At 36.1% G+C, this 23,197-nt stretch overlaps 1 protein-coding gene across 1 annotated transcript in view; it reads left to right on the top strand.

Annotated features, from left to right (window-relative positions):
- Positions 1-23,197, top strand: part of LOC113438459 (guanine nucleotide-binding protein G(q) subunit alpha) — a 96,537-nt gene that overhangs the window by 20,768 nt on the left and 52,572 nt on the right. Inside the window, exon 2 of the mRNA XM_026703833.2 lies at positions 9,096-9,280. Coding sequence (XP_026559618.1) covers positions 9,096-9,280 — 185 coding nt within the window. The remainder of the gene's footprint in view (positions 1-9,095; positions 9,281-23,197) is intronic.

Raw genomic sequence — 23,197 nt, 5'->3', positions numbered from 1 at the left:
CCTGATAATAGTTTACATTACCATACACTGAATTTTGTTTCTGTTGCAGATATTAGGTCCTTGATCTCTATCTAGTCTTAGTCAACTAATTTGGGTCAAGTTTATGATTTTTTTTAAAAAAATGACACTATAATAGAAGTAAAACTTCTATGCATCTTTCATTAGAACCAGATGACATATATAGTAATGTTGTATTTTTAAACTCAGATATTGTACAGTATTGACTTCTGTGAAAGAGTGTTTATGTTTTAAAAAGATTCCTAATTCCAGTTAATCTAACAGCTGTCTGTGAAGCCCCATTTTGTACCAGCTGAAGCACATAGATAGTTTTCAAGGATAGCCCCAGGTACACCACATTGCATAGCCCAAATGGGAGATGACAGGAGCATGAGTGACTGAATCATCTTCCATTTGGACTACAGCAATGCACTCTACATGGACCTACCCTTGAAGAGTATTCAGAAGCGTCAGCTGGTAACAAATGTGGCTGTACAGGCAATCTTGGCACCCAAAGAATGGCACATGTAACACTTCTGCTATTTGAGCTGCATTGGGTGCTGGTCTGCTCCCAGGTCCAAGTCAAGGTGTTAGGACCTATAAAGCCCTACATGGCATTTAAATTTTTACATACTGTTTTTATGCTTTTTTATCTTTTATTATAATTAGTTATAGAATAGCTATGGGATAGTTAAGACTGCAGAAAGAACATTGCAACCAGCCTGCCTTTGATAGAAGACCTATAAATTGTGTGGGTCAGAAGGAGGACTGAAAAAAATATCTGCAGACCCCTCACATCCTAGACATAAACTTTTTCAATTCCTCTCTTTGGGATCTCATTATAGAGAATTGCAGGCCAAAACAATTAGATACAGTTTAGTTGTTGTTTTCCTCATGTCATCAGTCTGCCGGAGACTTAATTCTCACAGTGTTGTGACTGCTGTCAAATGTCTGCATATTTACCCATGTAGTATGGCTGTAGTATTATTATTTATCCTTATTATCTTTCTTACTCCCCCCTCTTATTAGTATTATGATTATGATTCTGTTGCTTTGCATGTACATTGAGAACTTCTACAACAGAGACAAATTCCTTGTGGTTCTAATCATACTTGGCCAAATAAAATATTAAATGTAATATTGTACATAGAGTCCCTCCGGAGGAATGGGCAGTTCTTAAATATAATGGATGGATGGATGGACAGACGGACAGACAGACAGATTCTGTTTGGATAGAGAAAAGTTTCCAGTTAACTCTACTAGTTTTAACCTGTAAAACCCTGTGTGGTTTGGTTTTCAGGTGTCTCCAGGACTGTCTTTTTCAAGTTGAATTAGCCTACCATATTAACTTGATTGGGGAGCAGAGGCTATGGCTACCTACCATCATGAGATTACTTTAAGGAAGGTTTGGAGACAAACATTTTAGTGATGGAATCTACTCTTTGGAATAGTCTTCTCTCAGACATTAAATTGCCAATTACCCTGCTAACTTTTGAAAAAGTACTAATGACTTTATGGAACTTTTGGCCTAACAGCAGTTGGATTCACCTGTGTGTGTTAGGAAGCTGAGGTTTACTAGTTTTCTGTTATTAAATTTTAATTGATCTTTAAATATTTAAGAGTTTTTAAATTTCTATTGTTTTATTCATGTGTTGTGAACTGTTGGGATTAAAATGGCATAGAGCAAAGCTTAAAAACTAAATAACTAAATTTATTGGTTATATTTTTCCACTCCGATTGCTTAATTCACTGCGGTAGTTAACTATGGAGAATACTTCTGGTTTGCTTCTATATTTTTGTTTATTGTTTATACTAAATCCTATTAGCAAAATAAGAGCTCATCCTAATACACAGATGGAATTTTGACTAACAGCAAACTGTTTTCATTTTGAAAAACCCTGGTACTAGCAGCTAATTCTGAACATTCAGAAACATATTTTTTTTAACTAAAAGAACAAAAATTACTGTATTATAATATATGTCTGGCCAGTATCACAACATTTAGAGTGTCAGATTTTCTTCTGAAGATTTACAGCACCGTTGATCAAAATTTGAATGACCACAACTAGCATCCTGGCCTTTCAAAAACATGGGCCATCCAACAGCTTAGATACATTTCCAGAAGGGGTGGGGACTTGCTATCTGCTTCTGTTTTTTGTTTTGTTAAAGTTTTAATACTAGGGATAGGAGCTGGAGACAAAAATCTTCTATTCCTCAGCCTTAAACTCTTTAAAATGGCCCTAAATCTTCATTTGGTTTGAAGGCACACTTAGTATAATTCAAAAGATTACTGCCAGTATTTTAAAGTGATTTGTTTACTTTTATTGGCTTTTAAATTAGATTTAGTAGAACTCCAGCACTAGTTGTTTTTCATATTGATAAGAGCATGTGTGGCGCCTTTACCTGTGGACTTCAACTCCCAGAATTCCTGAGACAGCTACCTCTGGATAAGAGGAATAAGTAAGCTACCTTTAAAGTCTGCATAGCCGGGGAATTTTTAACCTCTGGTGTAACTCTAGTGATAAAAGTAGTAAATATATCTAGCAGATCATATGTAAACAGCTACATATAAGAGGAAGGGATGGAAGCTATCAAACATTCAACTTTTTTGGAATTGTTGGAGAAAGGGAAACTGCTAAGATGTGTTTAATGGTGCTGTACATCTTTTGGTTTACCCCGATGGGGAGAGTTATATTATGGCTTTATTAATAATTAAATATTGGTGGAGCTTGTTGTTGAAATTTAGTTAGGATAATGAATGTGTGTATAAGCCAGAGGTGGTATTCAACAGGTTCTGACCAGTTCTGGAGAACCGGTAGTGGAAATTTTGAGTAGTTTGGAGAACCTGGAAATACCACCTCTGACTGGCCCTGCCCCCATCTGTTCTCTGCTTCTCAAGTCCCAGCTGATTGGCTGGGTCTTCTTTGGTTGCCCTGCACAGGAGAACGGAGCTGGAAAGTTGGTTAGTGGGTGGGGAGGGAATGGGGATTTTGCAGTATAGCCTTCCCCTGCCACCCCACAAAGCCATGCCACCCCCACAAAGCCACACCCACAGAACTGGTAGCAAAAAAATTTGAATCCCATCTCTGGTATAAGTGTATGTAAGTAGGATTTCTATTACTGCAACATACAGTGTCTGCTTTACAATATTCTTGCTGTTACAAATGAGTAGTGTTTTCATGCATTTGCTTAAATGCTTTGCAGCAAAATAAATCAGTGTTTGTCTCACTTCTCCATGCAGCGACTGGATGCTAACTGTTGGGAAAGAGCTGGAAATGAAACAAGCATTATTGTCAACTTGATGTTGTAGAACATTGTGTGTAAGAAGAAGAATGGTAACTTAAATTTGTTTCACTGGTAAATTTTGTAAAATAATACCTGCTATTTGGAAGGAAGAAGACGGTGAATTTCTAAGAATGGGGTTTGCCTGTGAGAAATTGTGGTTCAGTTTTTAAAATGGAATGGAATTTGATGTTGGATCTTTGCCGTTGGAGTATTTTATCTGTTAGAGTACTTGGCATAATAGTACTACTAATGTATTCAAGTTCCCAGGAAACAAGCTTTTTAGAAAATCCTTCCTTTTATGCTAAGTCCGTCTTCCTCCTCTTCATTTGGAAGAAGCAGCTTTCCCCGCCTGCCACAATATTGCTTTCTGTACTCTTAACGATGTCACATAAGGCCAGGGAGAGATACGTGCATCTCATGCATGACATCAATTGAGTTGTGTGCTGCCTTTGTGGGTGTATGTGTGTGTTTGTGTATGTATTTTATTTATTTCTTTAGAAAATTTATATAGCCACTTGCTCACTCCAACACCAACTCTGTATCTATATATGTATACATATGTGTGTGTAAGATCTTTAATTGGCCAAAACATGCATCACAGGGCAACAATTTTTGAACCACAGTACCTCAAATGGGCTTATAAAATATGTCCCAAATCCAGGAACTATAATCAATCAATCAAACGTTTATTGTCAATGCACAACATGTGTACAATGAAATTGATAAATAACTCCAAATGGAAAGAAATTTGGAAAAGTTGTGGATGCTTCAGTGTTACTGGCTGTTGCTACACTGCTAAACTGGTCACATGATCTCATTTACAGTGCTCCATGACAGTTTCCCAACCAGTCTCTCAATTCTGGGCTCCCTCCCCCATCCAGCAGCCACCACTTACCTGTCTGCTAGAAAGGGAAGAGAAAGGAAAGGAAAGAAAGAATTTTCCAATGTTTCCTGCCAGATTTCCTCAAGAAAAGTCAGTGGGGAAGCCATTAGGAAATTGGAAATTGCTTCTGTTCCCACTGTTTTTTTTTTTTGGGGGGGGGGGGTTGCTCATCTTTGGTCATTCTGTTTTTTTGTTTAGGTAAGGAGATGCCCCAAAGCTTCTATTGCTAAGTGAGACAATAGTTAAATAAGTTTTGCCCCATTTTATGACCTTTCTTGTCACAGTTGTTAAATGAATCACTGCAGTTCTTAAGTTAGCAATGTGGTTGTTAAACGAATCTGGCTTCCACATTGACTTTGATTGTCAGAAGGTGATTACATGAATATGAGGTAATTTACAGCATCCCAATTTTGGTTACATGGGGATGCTGCAATGGTTGTAAGTGTGAAAAATGGTCCTGTCACTTTTTTCAGTGCCACTGTAATTTCAAATGGTCACTAAATGAATGGTTGTAAGTGGAGGCGCCTGTACATAAAAATTGTGGGCATGATGTGAATTGATACACATTTTAGATTTAGACAATTGAGTTCTCTTGGGGAAAATTGATGGTGCAACATCTGTGTCCTTATATGGCTTTCTTCCCTCCACTATAAATGTTAACTTCAGTGGGAATGAAAATGCTGATATTAGCCGTTGACCAGGTGAAAAATATTAGGGAAAATAAGACGTGATTAGGATTCACATCAGCTCAATAGCTGTCCTTCAAAGTAGATCAAATCACAGAAACAAGGATCAGAGGAATACTATTTTATTGCATAGCATGACAACTTAATTATGAAAGCCTGCCTTTGAATCCTTTCATAGCAACAGAATCAAGTGGCATTATTTTGAGTTTCTTTCTCACACTTTCCCTTTCCAAGACTAAGTTTTATTTTATCCTCCTCCCTTAGTGCATATCTGCATATTTATATCTAGGTTATTTCCACATTCCTCTACACCCTACTACATTTAACTTGTTCTTGATAAAATATGTATAATAAGTACTACCTGCTATGTTAATTGTAATCTAAACAATGAAATAATTTGGCCTTTGAAATATAAACTGAGTACAATCCAGAGTAGTGAAGTATAATATTGCTTACTATTCTGTGACAACTAGTGACGAACTACTAAGGTTTCAGAAGAATGGAGGAATATAAATGTTGCCTCTGTATTAAAAAAAGAGAGAGAGAGAGAAAGGAGGACAATGCAGAAAATTACAGACCTATCAGTTTGATAGCTGCACAGGACAAGGTCCTTCAGCAGATTATTAAGCATCAAGTTTATGAACACTTAGAAAAGAATGCAAAGTTAATAAGAGCACAAGGAAGTCCTGGCAAAATAACATTTTTCTTCAAAAGAATTATTAGATCAAGGAAATGCCATGAATATAGTATACTTTGACCTCAGCAAACTTACAATATTTTCATGAGCAAAATGGTAAAATATGAGCTAGAGATCATAATTACTACATATTCATTATTGACTAATAATCAAAACCAAAGGGTAGTTATTACTGGCTTTACTTCCAATTTGATTGGAAGATTGAGACAAGTACCATATACATTGCCCTGATGGCAGATAATTTAAAAAATGTTATTATAGTTGGTCACACAGCCATATGTTTGGATTGTTTTTGGCATTTTTATCTACCTATCAGCTCCTCAAGGACCTGGGATAGGCAGATGTTCTTTGTTGTATTAAAGTATTGTCTCAGGATATAAGCTGTTTCAAGCAAAGCAATTGACTGATGGTGATTTTGTCAATGCTGATAGTATTCAAATGGTGCTCAGATGTTCTGGGATTGTTCCCAAAGGGCCTATTACTATTGGTAGTACTTTTGCTTTGTTTTCCACAATAGTTTTACTTCTGAAAACATTATAAACTTCATCAGTGAACCCAAGCAAAATGAAGTTTAACAGGGAAAAATGAAAGGATAGAGGAGAACTGGCTTGAGAGTATTACATATGAAAAACATCTAAATGTTCTAATCAAAGAAAAGTTGAATATAGGCCCATAGTATCATGTGGCTGTTAAAACAGTCAGTGCTATTTTGGGATGTACTAACAGGAACATAGACTCAGGAAGTAATTGTTCCATTTATACTGCCTTGGTCAAAACCCTCTTGGAATACTGTGTCCGGCTCTGGGCACTGCAGTCTGAAAGGACATCAATAAATTGGACTGAGTTGGTAAGGGAACTGAAATCCTATGAGGAACAGTTTAATTAAGTTTAGCTTGCAGAGAAGAGAAGAGAAGAGAAGAGAAGAGAAGAGAAGAGAAGAGAAGAGAAGAGAAGAGAAGAGAAGAGAAGAGATAGCCTTCAGATATCTAAAGCAGGGATCTCCAACCTTGGCAACATTAAGACTTGTGGACTTCAACTCCCAGTGTTCCTCAGCAAAGCTGGCTGAGAAACTCTGGGAGTTGAAGTCCACAAGTCTTAAAGTTGCCAAGGTTGGAGATCCCTGATCCAAAGGATTGTCAGAAAGAGAGGAGAATGGGCTTGTTTTTTGTTATCTCCAGGGCCAGAATTAACATAATGGGTTAAAACTACTGGGAAGTAGAATCATTAAGAATGGTTGGACATTAGAAAGAAGGCAAGGCAAGTAGTGGCCTTCAAAGAGAGCTGGATATCCGTTTCCCTGAAGAGCTTGGGTTGGACTGGAGGTTGACTGTAAAATTTGAGGCCATTTTTGTTCAACTCTGTTACTCTGATTAGTCTGAATAGATCCAATGAAATTGGTGAAATGAAGTGGTCATGACAGACCACTAAGCCTGAGTTTATTGTATGACCATTGGAAAGCAAAATTCAATTTCAGTGAACTCCACAAGTTTCATCTGGCACATAGAAAGCATAAAGGTTCAACAGAGTTTTTCTGCTGTTGTATATGTAATAGGCGACTTAGAGTTTTCATGCCTGTTAATGAACTTGAAGAAGTAAGTTAATCAACAACTCCTTTATCTTACTGACACTTCATCTTTAGTTAGATGGTACAAAGTTTGCTGCAATTCATTGTTGATGAACTTTAGACCAGAGACATTATCAAAGTTTCTCTTCACTTCATCTTAAAACAAAGAGCTGGGTTATATTGGGTCAACTATTTATTTATTTATGTTATTAATCACATTTATATACCACCATCTCACTGTCTCTGAGCAGTTTACAAATATTTACAATAGCAGTTTAATGTTAAAATTTGCTGGAATTCCAAAGTATATAGCAGTATCAAAAGTTATCAATTTGCAGGATTTATACTTATAGCCAATATGGTGATTTCTGTTGGTATAGAATTTTAATGCAAAAAATATATATCAAAGAATAGAACCCCAGATCTGTTGAGGATTTAAATTACTTTTAGAATATGGAACAAAGAAAACAGTATATGGGAAATAATCGTACCATTTTTCACTTCTGAAATTGAAAAAAATGATTGTATATTGTGCCAGCTTGATATTATTCACTAATGTTCAAATAAACTATGAACATTAAAATTGGATTTTCCAAATCTTCTCTTTATGTTTAACAAATACATTGAGAGTCTTACAGTGCGCTCTTACATTTGTCAATGAAAAAGTAAATTTGATTAAGTTGAGTGACCTACTCTTTCTTTTAGTTCATTTATTGGAGTGGTTTTTTTAGACCACCACAAGAAAGTTTCTCTTATACTGTATTTCTTTCTAAATCAGCAATGTGTTCAAATAAAATTCAAATACAATCCAGCTTTCTTCATTCTATTCAAGCATCCTTCACTATAAGGAAGAAGGCTGATTGTAATCTACCAACAGCTAGCATTGCCTCTTGTTTGCAGCCAAGATGGGCCATTTATATCACGATATAAGTGGCCCATCTTGGCTGAACTGCAAACAAGATGGTTAATAATTCCTTATTAGACAGTTTATGAGATCTTGCAAAATAACATCATGTTCTATAGTATTAGTGGCCAGGTATGTGGAACTTCCAAGGAATAGAAAACCATATCATATCAAAATCATGTTGAGGGTACAGAAACTGCAAAATTGTTAAAAGTCACTCATTTCATTATGTAGGGATAAATTTCCTTTTCCTGCTATCTGCCTGGTCACAATTTGGATGTTCTCATTTTTCTAATTTTCATCTTGGATATAAAAAAATAGTTGAATGGTTGGCAGGCTGATATATAGAATTGTTTTCCTTTGGGGCATCTACTTTAAACATCTAGAGTAAAATCAGGAAATGAATATGAGTTTCATTTTTTTTTTAGTGCATGAACTTGTTCATTGTGACACAAAAATAGAAGCATTGCCTCTGCAGTTATGTCACATGTACAGTGTCTTCTACATTTTGTTATGTTTGTAAAATGTTTTCTTGTAGAAAAGGACAACGTTTACTTGGGTCCTTTATAGGAAAGGAGCAAGGGCACCTAAATACTTCCAAATGCAAATTAACAAAAATATTAAAACAAATTCTAAAGTGTAAACATAGTTAGAGAATTTTAAGCAAAATGCTTTTAAAATTGATTGAGGGGATCTAAAGCTACTTCGTGATGATATGGATATTTTTCTGTATTTCATTATCACATAATCTAGTGGTACCGTGATGAAGTAGTTAATTATTTGATTATTAGTGACAAAGAATATTCTCACTTGGAAAATGAGATTTACACTGTATATAAAATGTTTAATTGTTAGATGCAAATTACTTCTTTTTCATGTGACAAGGCAAAGATTAAGTAACATAAGTTTTAGGTTTGATTTAATTCATTAACCTAGTATTGTGAAATGAAATAAGTTAATTATTAGGATTAATATTCTTTTATTAGTTTAATTCTTAAAATAGGCAAGTAAAGCTGTGGAGCTGATGCTTTTTCCTCCACCATTGTAATCTAATGATGATCTCTTCAAATGTTTTGCAGGTACAGGAGAAAGTGGCAAAAGTACATTTATCAAGCAAATGAGAATCATTCATGGTTCAGGATATTCTGATGAAGACAAAAGGGGGTTCACAAAGCTCGTGTATCAGAATATATTTACAGCAATACAGTCTATGATCAGAGCTATGGATACACTCAGAATCCCATACAACTATGAGCATAATAAGGTAGGCTATCTGTTTTAAATATATCAGAAATTATTTTCCAATTATTGTATTGGAGGCTTTGAATTTATCGATTCACAGTTCTGGAAAACAAAATACTCTATAATTTAGTGTAGAAAGTAATAGAAAAAATATATCCTGTGACATTTAAAGCTTATTGATAAATGATATTAAGTCTCTATTAAAAACTACTCTGTTGGATGTTTTATCTTTCTTAATTTTTCTGTAATAATAAGACTAGTAGATACATATGCATAGAGTTATGGACTATTAAATGGGAAGTCACATGACTAATCACTCTTCCTTTCACATAGAAAATCATCCTTATCTCTCTCTCTTTATCTAAAATGCTTGCTTTGTGTGTGAAGAAATCTTTTTCTGTAGAGTCATATTGAATCATATGAACTCCTATTTGTACGCCAAATTGCTATACTGTATCACCCAAATATTTTTACAACCTAGGTGAAAAATTGGGAGATCTGTATAAACTAGTTTAGAAGTCTCCAAACTTGGCAACTTTAGGACTTGTGGGCTTCAACTCCCAGAATTCTCCAGCCAGCTGGAGTTGAAGTCCACAAGTCTTAAAGTTGCCAGGTTTGGAGACCTCTGAACTAGATCTATAGAACAGAAAAGGATTTCATAGATAAAGCACAGAATGTCTGGAAGGAAATCTTAATCTTTAAATATTTATTGTCATTACTTCCAGCAAGTAGGAGAAAGCTGAATGAGTCTTTTATTGTCTTCTTATCCAGAAGGGCTTCTGCAGGTCATAAGAATAGTTCCCCCAAAGGAGAATGTCTACTGTTTACTTGATATAAAAAGATACAAGAAGTGGTGCCAGTTTCACAGTTTATGTTATCATTGTATGCCAAAGATTGAGGAAATTAGAAACAACCAATCTGTGCTTGAAGGAACACAGCCTAAAAAAATAACTTAACAAATATAAGCTGCATGGAAGCACATCAAGAATTTTGCCCTTAGGCATCATGAAATCTGCTCATTGATGATAGGTCATGGATTATATTCAGAATATTGTCTTGATTCTACCTTATCCCCTAAATTCCCCTAAATTTTTGTTGAAATGTGCTTGGGAAAATTGTGTCTATTTTTGATTTTGTTTTTCTGACCTTGTAATTATCTGCAGGAAAAATAACAATACTGGACATTTCCTGCTAGTGATTCAGAGCAATTTTCAAAATTCTAAGGAGAGGTAGTCCTCAACTTACAACAATTTATTTAGTGATCATTTAAATAGCACTGAAAAAAGTGACTTATGACCGTTTTTCACACAACCATTGCAGCATCCCCATGATGCTGCAATGGTTGTGTGAAAAACAGTCGTAAGTCACTTTTTTCAGTGCTATCCCCATGATCATGTGATCAAAATTCAGAAAGTTGGCAACTGACTCATATTTATGACGGTTGCAGTGTCCTGGGCCCAGGTGATCTCCTTTTGTAATGACAAGCAAAGTCAATGGGGAAACTAGATTCACTGAACAACTGTGCTACTAACTTAACAATTGCAGTGATTCACTTAACAACTGTGTCAAGAAAATTCATAAAATGGGACAACATTCACTTAGCAACAGAAATTTGGGGCTCAGTTGTGGTCATAAGTTGACGATGATATGTAATTGAGTCTGAGGGAAATAGAGGAATGCTAACTTTGAAAAATATTGGAAGTTTATATGCCAACACTAGAGAAAGGAAAAGTTTATCCTCTCTTGCTATGAGTCTAATTAAAGCCTATCACTTGCCAGCTGCTAAAGATAATAAATGAGAAAAACGGTCCACCTTTCCATTCCGATTAAATGTAATTCTGATTTGCTGGATGATTGCTTCTCTTGCATTAGGAATGGGATTGGAGAACAGAAAGTAAGAATGGTCAAAAAGAAATCAGCAATAGCAGGTGTCCTCTTCCACTCATTTGACAGGACAATATTATTACTGCTAAGGCTGACTGGGCCCGCTGGAACCTTTGGCTTTTTTCAGAAGCCCTCTGCTAGGGATGAAAGCAGACTTCTGGCACCAGCTATTTGCAGTGTGCTATGGTTAAGAGGAGGAAAAGAATGAAAAGAGTGTTAAGAGAGAAGTGAGAAAAAAAAGATCTGAGAGAGCACAAGCAGTACTATTCCCTTTGGTGTTTGCCTTGACATATGATGCAACTTCCAACAAATGATTTTGGTGGGAACTGTTACTTTTAAACAGAACACAAGTTGCTCAATCCTAATGTATGGCATCACAAAAGGGAAACGAGTATCAGAGAATATATTCTGGGGACAGTTTCAAGAAAAAAGGGCAACAGAGCAGATTAGAGTGGAGTGGTTGAAAAACAGAATATAAGGGGCTTGCTTATAACGCTTACTTTAAACCACCCAGAGAGTGCTATACAACAGTATGGGGCAGTATATAAGCCTAAATGCTATTGCTATTTTAGGTAGATTGTACTATAAACTGGCGGCATAGATAAAATTCATGAATCTTTATAGGCTGACCTGGGAAGAGTTTGTATATACTGTATAGTAATACTAGTACTGATTGCTTAGATCCATATGAAAAGTCCTGATTTTGTTAATAAGGTTTGACCAAGAGGAAGGGTAAGAAACATCACAATATTATGCATATGTTTACATCCTTAGAATTCTTAAGTAAAGAAAAAATTGCAAGGAGAAATCCAATCAAAACCATTTGATTTATCCCAAGTTGCAGTTATTTTTTTAAGTCCAATTGTTAAATTAAGTCGGTGGCTATATAGCTTGGAAAAATTTCAATAAAATAAAATCCTTTTGTGATTGTTGTTAGTATTGTTACATGCGGGCTTTATTTTAGGTGTACACTCATTAGCAGTACAGCTTCTTTTTAAATATGTCTGCTTTTTTAATTGATCAGTATGAGTCTTAGCAATTCATTTGTTAAGAAATATCCACTGTAAAAGCAATTAGGTACATGTGTGATTGGATGGTCAAATCTTTGGAAAACAGGGAAAATAGCATTTGCTTTCTAAAACAAAACATTATGTGACAATACTTATGTGGGGTTTCAGTTTCTTGTGGGATGAAGTGAGAGCATGTAAGTGAGAGATCTGTTGGGGGGGGATTTACTTTTGGCTCTCGCTTTAGGTAATTCACTAGAACATTTCTCACTTTGTAGGGTGTCATTTGTGTACAACAGCTCACTGAATAAGCAAAGGAATTTCAGGGCTGGCTGATGAGATTGGTAGGGCATCATGAAATAAAGGAACAAAGGTTCATATGATCTGAGGGAGAAATACGTTTTTGGAAAATATGCTTTCATCAATAAGAAAATGTCAACTGAATCAGGAATACCCCGGCCTGTTCATTATCAGTGGAACCTGTTTGTATAAAAATATGACATTTCTGCACTCGTGAACAGCCTAGAACTGGGTGGGAAGGTAGTAGACTGCATAAATCGCCCAAGGCCACATCATTAAATTTCAACCATTTAGTTGATGAATTGTAGTGGCACAATTTTGGATCTTTCAGGATTTAAGGGTGGTAACAGAATTGTTTGCTTCTTTGAGGCAGCCTTCTTGCATACCCTTATCCCATCTAAAAAGCCACAAAATAAACACACACACACACCCAAAAAACCGACAGTGCACTACTTCACTTCATTGCCAGATGGCCTTTATAGCTCTCCAGAAAGTGAGGCAGCTGAGTTGTGTCCCTGTGGCTTCTGAAACATTGTCCATCCCAGATCTTGAACAGAAGACATGCCAGACAGGAGAGGAGCTAATTTTGTGTCACACAAGTCCTCTGAGATGCTTTCAGGAAACATGGAAAACAGCAACTATTTTCCATTGAGAAGCCATAGCAAATGGCACACAAAGTACAATAAACCCCCAATTAAGATGTGATCTCAATTTCAGGCAAAAAAGTTGCATTTGCCAATTACTAACTAAGCTCCTGACTCTGCTGTACATGTTTCCCCAATTAGGCTTTAAATTAGCCTTTACTTTTGTTGCCTATGATACTGGGGGTTCTAGATATAATGACCAGTGCCATTGATGACCTATGGAAAGCTATTTTGGAATTACTTAAATCTTTTACTAAGAAAATGTATCTTAGTTCATTTTAGTAAACTATTTGTTTTTTTCCATCAGTTTTGAATTTTAAAGTTTTTCTGATTGCTGCATGCGTAGGGCTGATAGGTTAAAGAAGGTGGCTTGAAAAGTACCAGGAATATATACAAATTTAACCTTTGCTGTCACGATAGCAGCCTCACTATAAAGTAACAAAGTTGTTGATTATTTGTTTTCCCTAATGAATCCAGATTGCAGTGAACTCCTAATACTGTATGCTATTTAAAAAAAATATCCAAGAATTATATAACATAGCCTAGTGAAGCTTCATTCCAAAGAAGCATGTTTAGAACTGCAGCCTAATTCAGTGGATAAGAAACAGCTGGAATGTTGACAGTGGTGGAAGTTAAAGGAGATGATGTACATCTTTTGGATTTGCTTTTTCTTTCTTTGCATTTGCTTTGTTTTTTGTTCTTGCTTTTTTGTTCTGCATTTTTACATTTGTCTTGCTTTGTTGCTTATATTTTTAAAAATACTCAACAGACCAGTTTATATTTTGCCTAATGCTTAGAGAGCATCATTGTTGCAGATTCAAAAGCTTAAAATAATGGTTTTGTTTTTTAAAAAAAGGAAAGAGAAAAGCACTGTTAAAATCTCTTTCTGGATCATTTGTAACCATCCAGGAAAAAATGTACGGCTCTTAAAGACAGTTACTATCCCGTAAAACCCTGGAATAGTTTCTTTCTTGTGGGACTTATAATGGCTTATTTTATAACGAGCTGCTCTCTCTCTCTTTTTGTTTTGTTTTGAGCTGTAATGTGCATAGAGATAAGGATGGCTCCAGAGTTTCACAAAGCCAGTAGACAAATGATCAAAAATGTCTTCTTGCATATCACAGAGAACAGGTAGGTTTTTACATTAGGCTGAAGAAATTTTGTCCCTTCTTATATAAATGAAGGAATGGAAAAGGGCTAGCAGCTAACTCTGTATCAGGCCTGTGTAGCAATCTAGTTCTTTGGGTAATGAATGAACAACCAGCAGGTTTCCAAGTCTCCACTATTTTTTATCATCAATGGGAACTTTGTCCCAAAACTGCAGGGGAAGTAGGAAGACTTAGTAATATCTCTATGCTTTTGGTGAACCTCAAATTTACTGCTTATAGAATTTAAGGGTAAAGCAAGGCCAGTTCTCTGGATATTGGGTTTTGGAAAAAGGTATCTGAAGAGATTAAACAGGTTTCTGTCATTTTGTGCAGCTTTTTACTCTTGGACAGTTTGCATAAGTGACGTTTTTTCTTTTTCCTCTTTTTCTGAACTTACCTTGAAATGTTTAAGAAAATTTTGAATTATTGGATGGATGGATTGATGGATGGATGGATGGATGGATGGATAAATAGATAGATAGAGAGAGAGGTGGATGGATAGGTGTGCATCTTTTATTTATGAAAGAATACAAATCAAATTTGAGTTCAAATTATGAAAACGATTCATTTAAAGGTCTTATTAGCCCGGTCTTTCGGAGAAGCGTATTTACTTGAACTCTAAGTGTTTTTTGTTTAACTATTTGAAGAAATTGTTTCTATTTTTTTATTTGAAAAAAATATAGTAGCAGAAATTATGCAGTGTCCCTTCAAGGATCACTTGATCACTTGAACAAGAATTGGTGGAATACTAAATAAGTTTTCAACAATCATTACATACCTTTAGGCTCATGTTGTAATCTATCACACTGTACCCCAGATAACTCACAGTTCAGAGAAGTTGGTTTTTAGTTTAGTATTAGATCCTTTGATCAAAATAAGATGCTTGCATATGTAGCTTAAGGAAATCTCAGTTTAATAGCTCACCTTTTTAATAGCTCACCTCACTTAAAAGGAATGACTTTTGAGATAATAAAAAAAGATCAGTCACTTAAAATATGCAGATACTAAGATTGCTGACATATTTATGGCATGGTGCTACTCATCATTTCTCTGTGCATTATGGACATGAATATTTGTCATTTTCCTCTCTTTGCCAAAATTGTCATCAAGAAAAGATTGATTCCACATTAGAAAAACACCATACTCAGCAACAGCAGTGAGAGGAAGTGAACCATGTGTTGCTATTGATAATCCTGCAGTACTGTGATTCACAATGTGATCAGAACTTCATCTAAATTAATAAGGAAATTTTGATTAAACAAACAGTATTCCAAGAAGCATTGTGTTTTATGTTGATCCAATATTCGCTGTAGGATAAACAACTTTCCTAAGGAAGTCAGTTGAATCAAATGTTCCAATAAACCAGACAGTAATCAGATTTGAAACTGAAAGGCCCTCTCCTAAAAAAAATACAGAATGTATTGATTGCTCCATTGGAGGACACTCTGTAAAAGTGGATCAGGTAGACCTCAAAAAAGGGTACTTGATAGTTGCAAGGTTGGAAAGAGCAAGAAAACATCACAAAAGATTTTGGTATCCGTCAGACCATGATTAGACAGATAATGCGGGGAAAAGTCATGCTATTGCTAATTTTCCCAGAAGTAATCATCCAATGACAATCACCCCGGAAAAATACATTCTGTTCCAATACATTTCCCATAGAGTAAAAACAGAGGATTCACAGATCACTTTTGTACTATATATTATATCCATTATAAGAAAAGCACTGAACAAGAAAGATAAGTGTGGGAAGATAGTGTAGAAAAAAAGCACTGTTGGTGAGCTGAAGCTTATATTAACATGGATCATGCTGCAGGGTAATACTTGTGCAGGTAGTATTGTATAAGTAGCATATAAGTACAGATTGTGCACACTACTTTGTGTAGTGACTGTCTTAGTTAGTGATTGCTCACAGTTATGAGGGCGATGAAAAAATCCAAATATGAAATGGTGGCTGTCTGGGACATACATAGGAAATTAAGAAGCTGAAGACAACTTTTTTTCTTCTTATGAGATATATTTTGCTATTGAGTTCCTCCCCCACTTCTTGCGTTCCATAAATTTCAATCAGTAAGATGCAATACCTATTGCCATTTTAGACAATCAATTAAATACTTTTTTCGCCCTATCTTGTTTTTATTTAAAAGGACATTTTTTAAAAAGAATTCTGTAAGCAAGCAATTTAGCCATCTCTGTGCTTTTTCCTCTCGCCTTCCAGAAATAACTGTGTAACCTCGTTTGGCCCTTCTGTAGTTTTAAGTCAAATCTAGTAGTGCATCCTTCTTTGCTGTCTTCCTGTTGGGCTTCCTGTGCTCCTGTGTGCATTGATGATACTATGTGATTCAGCACTGTGTCTGGCAGCTTGTCTATTTGACAGCAGATAACGTTAAAAACGACAGTATTTACTGTATAATAGTTTCTTTCTTCAAATCAGTTCGCTCCAGATGACATAAAATAAATTATCTTTTATTCACAGAGTATGTCTGTGTGTATGTAAATGAGTGTGTGTGTGTGTGTGTGTGTGTGTGTGTGTGTGTGTGTGTGTGAGATGCACAAGCATGTAAGCATCTTCAACCAAGTAGGATTTTTTTTTTTTAGATACAGTATGTGCCCATTGACATAGTAATAGGCTCTTGGAAAGGAAACCTTTTAATGTGCATCTTATGCCAACCACTGCTTCACAGAAAAATTGTGTTGGTGTTCAGATGGTAAAATGACTTGCATTATTTTCCTAGGAGATGAACTTACTTTAGTTGAAGTTCTTTAATTGTACCATAATGTAATTATGATTCCTTAAAATTGGGAGAGGACATCCCATTTTAGATATCTGGTTCCCATTAAAGGTAAGCAAGAAATAGTCTTAAACCAGAAGTCAATTGGCTTAAAGAGTGAGTTAATCTCATTAATATTATATTTAGTTCCCCTTCAGTCTTTCTGAAACTACTAATCAGCATCACCATGGAGGTGCTAATTTTAATCTTACACTAAAATATTAAGATGTTTTTTAAATTCATTCGTTCTTTTATTTATTTATTGGTCACCCATCTTACAGAATGAAATGAGTTGGCAAGTTATCAACAGAATTTTAAATGAGAAAAAAGAAAATTGGTCATTCTCTGGGGGGATTGTTGACAGTAGAAGTAAACAGTCTATGCCATTCTTATTACTAAGAAACTGGTGCTTCAGCAGCACAAACCTACAGTTATAATGTCAAATAATAAATAAATTGAATGCCTGATGTTACTTGCAACTTGTTTAAAGATTTGGATGATGTTTAGACAATTAAAATAAAATATAATCATCTTTTATTGAAACTATTGTGTAAAACTTTGTATACTTATGTATATGGACAAAAAGCCTTAGTATTTATTTTGCTGTTAGCATTTTGCTTTTTTCCATTTTCTTGTTCTTTTCTTGTTGTTTATTTAATTACATAAAGCAAACAAAAAAAATTTTCCCTCCTCCACCAACACATTATGTTATGTGAACACAATATGTACTTGGTTAGTTTATGTTTCAGTTTATGTGTGACACTTTCATATAGTTACTTTTATAATTAAGAATGTTATCTGAGTATAGTTATTACACATAGTAGAGAAATTTCAATGTGAAGACTGATAAGCTTAATTCTGTAAACTGATCATATCTAGTAAAGTTTCTTTTATCATACGAAATTATGTTTATAATTAATTTGTTCAAATACTATGCAATTATTACTCAATGAGAAGCTGTAAGAAATTTTTTGCATTTATTTATGTAATCAAATTTAGAGACTACTCTCAGAGCAGCCTACATTTTACCTTTTCCCTCCTTTTTTAATTGGTGACGGCTGTTGTAAAGTATTTCAGAATTTATAGATTATTCTTTCTTTATGTCTTTTCATCTTTTTGCATCTTGTTTGTTTGTTGAGAAATAATAGATTTAAATGAACAAAAGTCTTGCTGTCCAAGGATAAATGAGAAATAGCCAATCAGGGCCTCCCAAATGATGGGGTTTCTGTCAGCTTCTAACTTCTAAACAGTTCCAGATTATGGGTTAATTTATTTGTATGACTGAATTCCATATTCTACAGACTTATGTATTATTGAAAAGAGTTATATGTCAGCAGTTCCAGTTGCATATTTAATCCATAAATTCATAATATGAGAGAAGGTAAACTTGATAAAAATTAATTCAGTACATGCATATTCTTGAATGAGATCACAAATAAGTAGTAAGATGGTAGTGTACTGAAAGTGGCTTCTGCTTTGTTTAAAACATAACCAGAACACAAATAATGTTTTGTATTCCCTTTTATATACTATACCTATTAACAGTACACGATCTAAAGAGAATATTTGGGTTTTTCACCTCAATTGCTCCTAACAGGACTGCTAGAATAATCCCTTTTATAAACAATAGAGATTTTGTCCTCAAAAGAAACTCCAGTTTCATGAGATTTCTTGCAAGCTCGGACTAGCTTTTAGGTCAGAGCAGACAGCCAAGCTAAGACATCTCTCAGGCCTTTAATGCAAAATGCAGCATTAAAAGATGATGCAAGGATATGGATTTAGACATTTAGAAGACTCTAGCTGAAAAAAAGAGAACTTTTGTTTAGAAAACAGATTTTGTTCCTTTATATCAAGGGTCTTCAAACTTGGCATGTTTATTTGACTCCCAGAGTTTCTGAGCTAATGTGACTGGAGGAGGAATTCTGGGAGTTGAAGTCCACAAGTGTTAAAGCTGTCAAGTTTGAAGACCTCTGCTTTATATAGTAGTTTATAGCTTTGCCTATGCAGTGTTTTCTATGCATATGTGCCTGTACAACATAATACATATATACACAACCCTGTCAGGCAAAATCCAACCCAAATTAAACAGGGACATTTACTGAATTTGTTTCTTTTCAGGTATTTCTTAGAATGTGGCACTTTCCCAAGCATATGCCTTACCTTTTTTTGGAGGTTTGATTATATGTATGTTTGTACATGGTCTGATCAGGTTGTAAAAATGCAGGTAGTCTTCAACTTACAACCACAGTTGAGTCCAAAATTTCTGTTGCTAAGCGAAACAGATGTTAGCTGAATTTTGCCCCATTTCACAACCTTCCTTGCCTCAGTTGTTAAGTGAATCACTGCAGTTGTTAAGTGAGCAAATCTGGCTTCCCCATTGACTTCCTTGTCAAAAAGTGGCAAAAGGGGGATTGCGTGACTCTGGAACATGACAACCATCATGAACATGAGGCAGTTGCCAAGCACCTGAATTTTGATCACATGACCATGGGGACGTTGCAGTGGTCTCAGTGTGAAAAACGGCCATGTCACTTTTTTAGTGCCACTGTAACTTCGATAGCCACTGAATGAACCAGAGGTGGTATTCAGCAGGTTCGGACCAGTTCTGGAGAACCAGTAGTGGAAATTTTGAATAGTTCAGAGAACCAGCAAATCCCACCTCTGACTGGAGATTTTACACTAGCCTTCCCCTGCCACTCCCACCAAGCCATGCCCACAGAACCAGTAGTAAAAAAAATTGAATCCTACCACTGGAATGAACAGTTAAAAGTCAAGGACTACCTGTAATTATATCAAAGATCTGGTAGAGTTAGATATGTAGCAATAAAGATTAATTGATAAACAGGAAAAATACAGAACACAAAAGGGTATATATGTGCTCATATTTAGTAAATTCTGTTTCTGAAAAATTTTCTGCCTAGTGCGGATAGCAACTATCAAGTATTGAGAGAAAACTCTTTTAAAACTGATTCGTTTGCACCAGAAGGTCACGGGCTCAATTCTTACACCTCCGTTGAAGAGTATATTTCACATTTGAAATTCACCATTCGCCTTAACCAGAGGCCTGCTATTGTCTTGGATCCTAATATGGGGATAATAATTGTAATTGTCTATTTCCCAGATGCAGTCTTGGGTTGCTTCTCTCTAAGGACTCTTCCACATGAGGATTCTGTGCCAGTTTGAAAGCAGCTCTGGGCCTCTGCAATCCCATGATGTCAATTGAGTTGGAAAACTAAGCTGATTTATTTCCAGACTAGCTTGAAAGGGTGGGGAGGAATCTATTTACTTTAAGTTAGTTGTTTGTTTTGTTTTTGGGATGTTGTAGCTCCCTTCTCTCATTAAGGGAATACTTGCCTCATATCTTCATTTGTCTTCCCTTGAGGTTCTGTGAGGGGAAATCTACCCCGATGGCTTTGCTGCTACCCCTCATCCCCAAGTAACCAAGGTGAAAAGAACTGGGCAAAACTGGCAAAATGTGAAGTTGTCTTTAACCCTGTGCTTTTCTTATCCTGTCCTCTGGAGTAAGGATGAGCATTTTTTTCTTAGTGCAGAACATGAAGTAAACCAATTTGTGTTGCTTGATCTCACCATTTCAAATTGACAGAAATTAAGACTAAAGATACCTCTTCTAAATGTTTTTAAGGATTTGAGTAGGAGTGTGAAAGGGTTCTGACTTCTGGCTGAATATTGCTAATTTGATATTTCCTTAAGATAATAATCTATCTGGGCAGGCAATAAGAATATCTGAGTTTTGGATACTGGTTTCGGTCGAATAACTGAATTATATTGCTACAGTAAATGTTCTGAGGCTATGTACTTTAGCCTTACACAGATAAATTTGATTACCTTCTAGGAGACAGTGATGGATCGTGATAACAATTAAGGATTGAGCTTAAGCTTGTTTTAGCGCCTATCTAGTTAAGCTCTATTCCTTAGAAGAGAGCAAAAAGAATTTTAAATTGAAAAAGTGTGAAACACAGATTAGTGATCTTCAAAATAGAAATCAAAGGTAAACCCTCTATTTATCCTCCAAGCCACTACTGAACTGAGTTTTGTTCATACCATGAATTATTGAGTGGCAAATGAAATCCATCCAAAATTGCAGTACATGGATACACCTAAACCATTCCCCACTGACACATTTAAAGAATGCATTTCCTCCCATCTGCATCATTGGCCTTCATATTTTTTACATGCCAAGGCTAAATTTAACGTGCAAGTTATTCAGGTTTGACATGTCTGTATTGGACAGGCTCAGGTAGGAGCAGCATTCTCTGACCATGTTTGAATGGAGAAAACCAAATGAGCTTGGACAAGGTCAGTTGTTCTGCATACTGTGTCCTTCAGTGTCCTTCAAGTTAAGCTTGATTTCTGATGACTTCATGGTCAAGCCCACGTAGTTCTCTTGGAAACAATATGGAAATAATTTGTCATTTCCTTCTTCCGAAATGGTTTTCCCTTTGCAGGTAGTCCTTGAGTTACAACAGTTCATTTAGTGGCCGCTCAAAGTTACAACGGCACTGAAAAGAATGACTTATGACCAGTTTTCACATCTACAACCTTTATAGCATTCCCCATGATCATGTGATCCAAATCCAGATGTTTGGCAAATGATTCATACTTACGCCCGCTGCTGTGTCCCAAGCTCATGTGATCACCTTTTGCAACCTTTGAACAAATCAATGGGGAAGCCAAATTTACTTACAACTGTGTTATTAACTTATCAACTGCAGTGATTCATTTAACAACTGTGGCAAGAAATGTCACAAAATTCACTTAGCAAATGTCTTAACCACAGAAAATTGGGCCACAGGTGTGGTCGTAGGTTGAGGGCCATGTGTATTTTTTTAAGGGCCCTGGATTTCTTGACAGTCCCATCAAGCTCAACCTGAAGGACACTAAAGGACAGAATGTGCAGAACTAGCACAAGCATTTTCCCACAGAGGAATTAAGTAGCTGAGCAGTCAATTAAGTCATCTATTTTCTCATTATCCTGCACAATCTAATTCAGGCTAAGTTTTTGCCCACTAGACAATTGGAAGCCAGTTCTGATCTTTCATTGCAAGTATCTTATAATCCCTGTATGTTGCACTGGTAAGCTACCACGATACAGACCAATTGCAGCTTTAGAGTACTTCCAATAGTAGCCTCACAAAAAGCAGTAGCAACGCCAGACTGTAATCAAGGCATAGAGAATTATGGTATTGCCAAGCAAGCCATGGAGTGGCCCCAGTTAGCATATGTCCTTTGTCACAACAGCAAACCCAGCAATAGATGCGAGTCAAGGAGCACTCCTAAACTAAACATATGTTTGCTGGGTGCAAGCCCATCCCAAACAGGATTCACTTCAATTCTCAAGTCCAAATTTCTCTTTACCAATAGCGCTTCTGTTTTGCCTGAATATAATTTCATCTTGTTCTCTCTCATCTAGCTCATTTACAAGCTCAGCCAAAATTCAAGAATGCCAAATGGAATTAGAGAGTGGGAAGCTGTAATCCTTTTATTAGCATTCTTAATACGCCTCATTCCAAAACTCTCAATGATCTCTCCCAGCAATGTCACCAGTGGTGGGATTCAATTTTTTTTACTACCGGTTGTGTGTCGTGGTTTGGTGCGCAGGGCTGGGGAAGGATACTGTAAAATCTCCAGTCAGAGGTGGGATTTGCCGGTTCTCCAAACTACTCAAAATTTCCGCTACCGGTTCTCCAGAACTGGTCAGAACCTGCTGAATACCACCTCTGAATGTCACTATTAGATAGCAGGGACTACAAAGATCAGTAACCTAAGCGCTGAACAATGGATCTCCACCACCTTTTGAACTCAGCTTTATAGGATAGAACACAACCGCTATACAGCTGCCCCCAATACTCAGCTCTGCCAGGAGTCCCTGAAGGATATCGTGGTGAGTGGTACTGAAGTCCTGGAAGTTTATTAGAGTTGCATTCTCCCCCACCCCACCCCTTTCCAATCTCTTTTCTTGCATAAATCACCTACCAAGGTGGGTACATGGACTACCAATACTTAAAATATGGGATTGGCTTTAAATGTATATTGTTATCAAAGCCCCATGCTAGGTATGCTACACATATTACATAGAACTATCCTCTGTGTGTGAGAGAGAGAAGTGGGGAGGGAGACAGATGATCAGAGTTTCATAAATTTGCCCCTTTTCTACTAATGATTAT

Source organism: Pseudonaja textilis, chromosome 2, assembly GCF_049901715.1.
Source record: "Pseudonaja textilis isolate UNSWEBS1 chromosome 2, rPseTex1.2, whole genome shotgun sequence".
NCBI lineage: Eukaryota > Metazoa > Chordata > Lepidosauria > Squamata > Elapidae > Pseudonaja > Pseudonaja textilis.
This window is presented reverse-complemented; position numbering and strand designations above follow the sequence as displayed.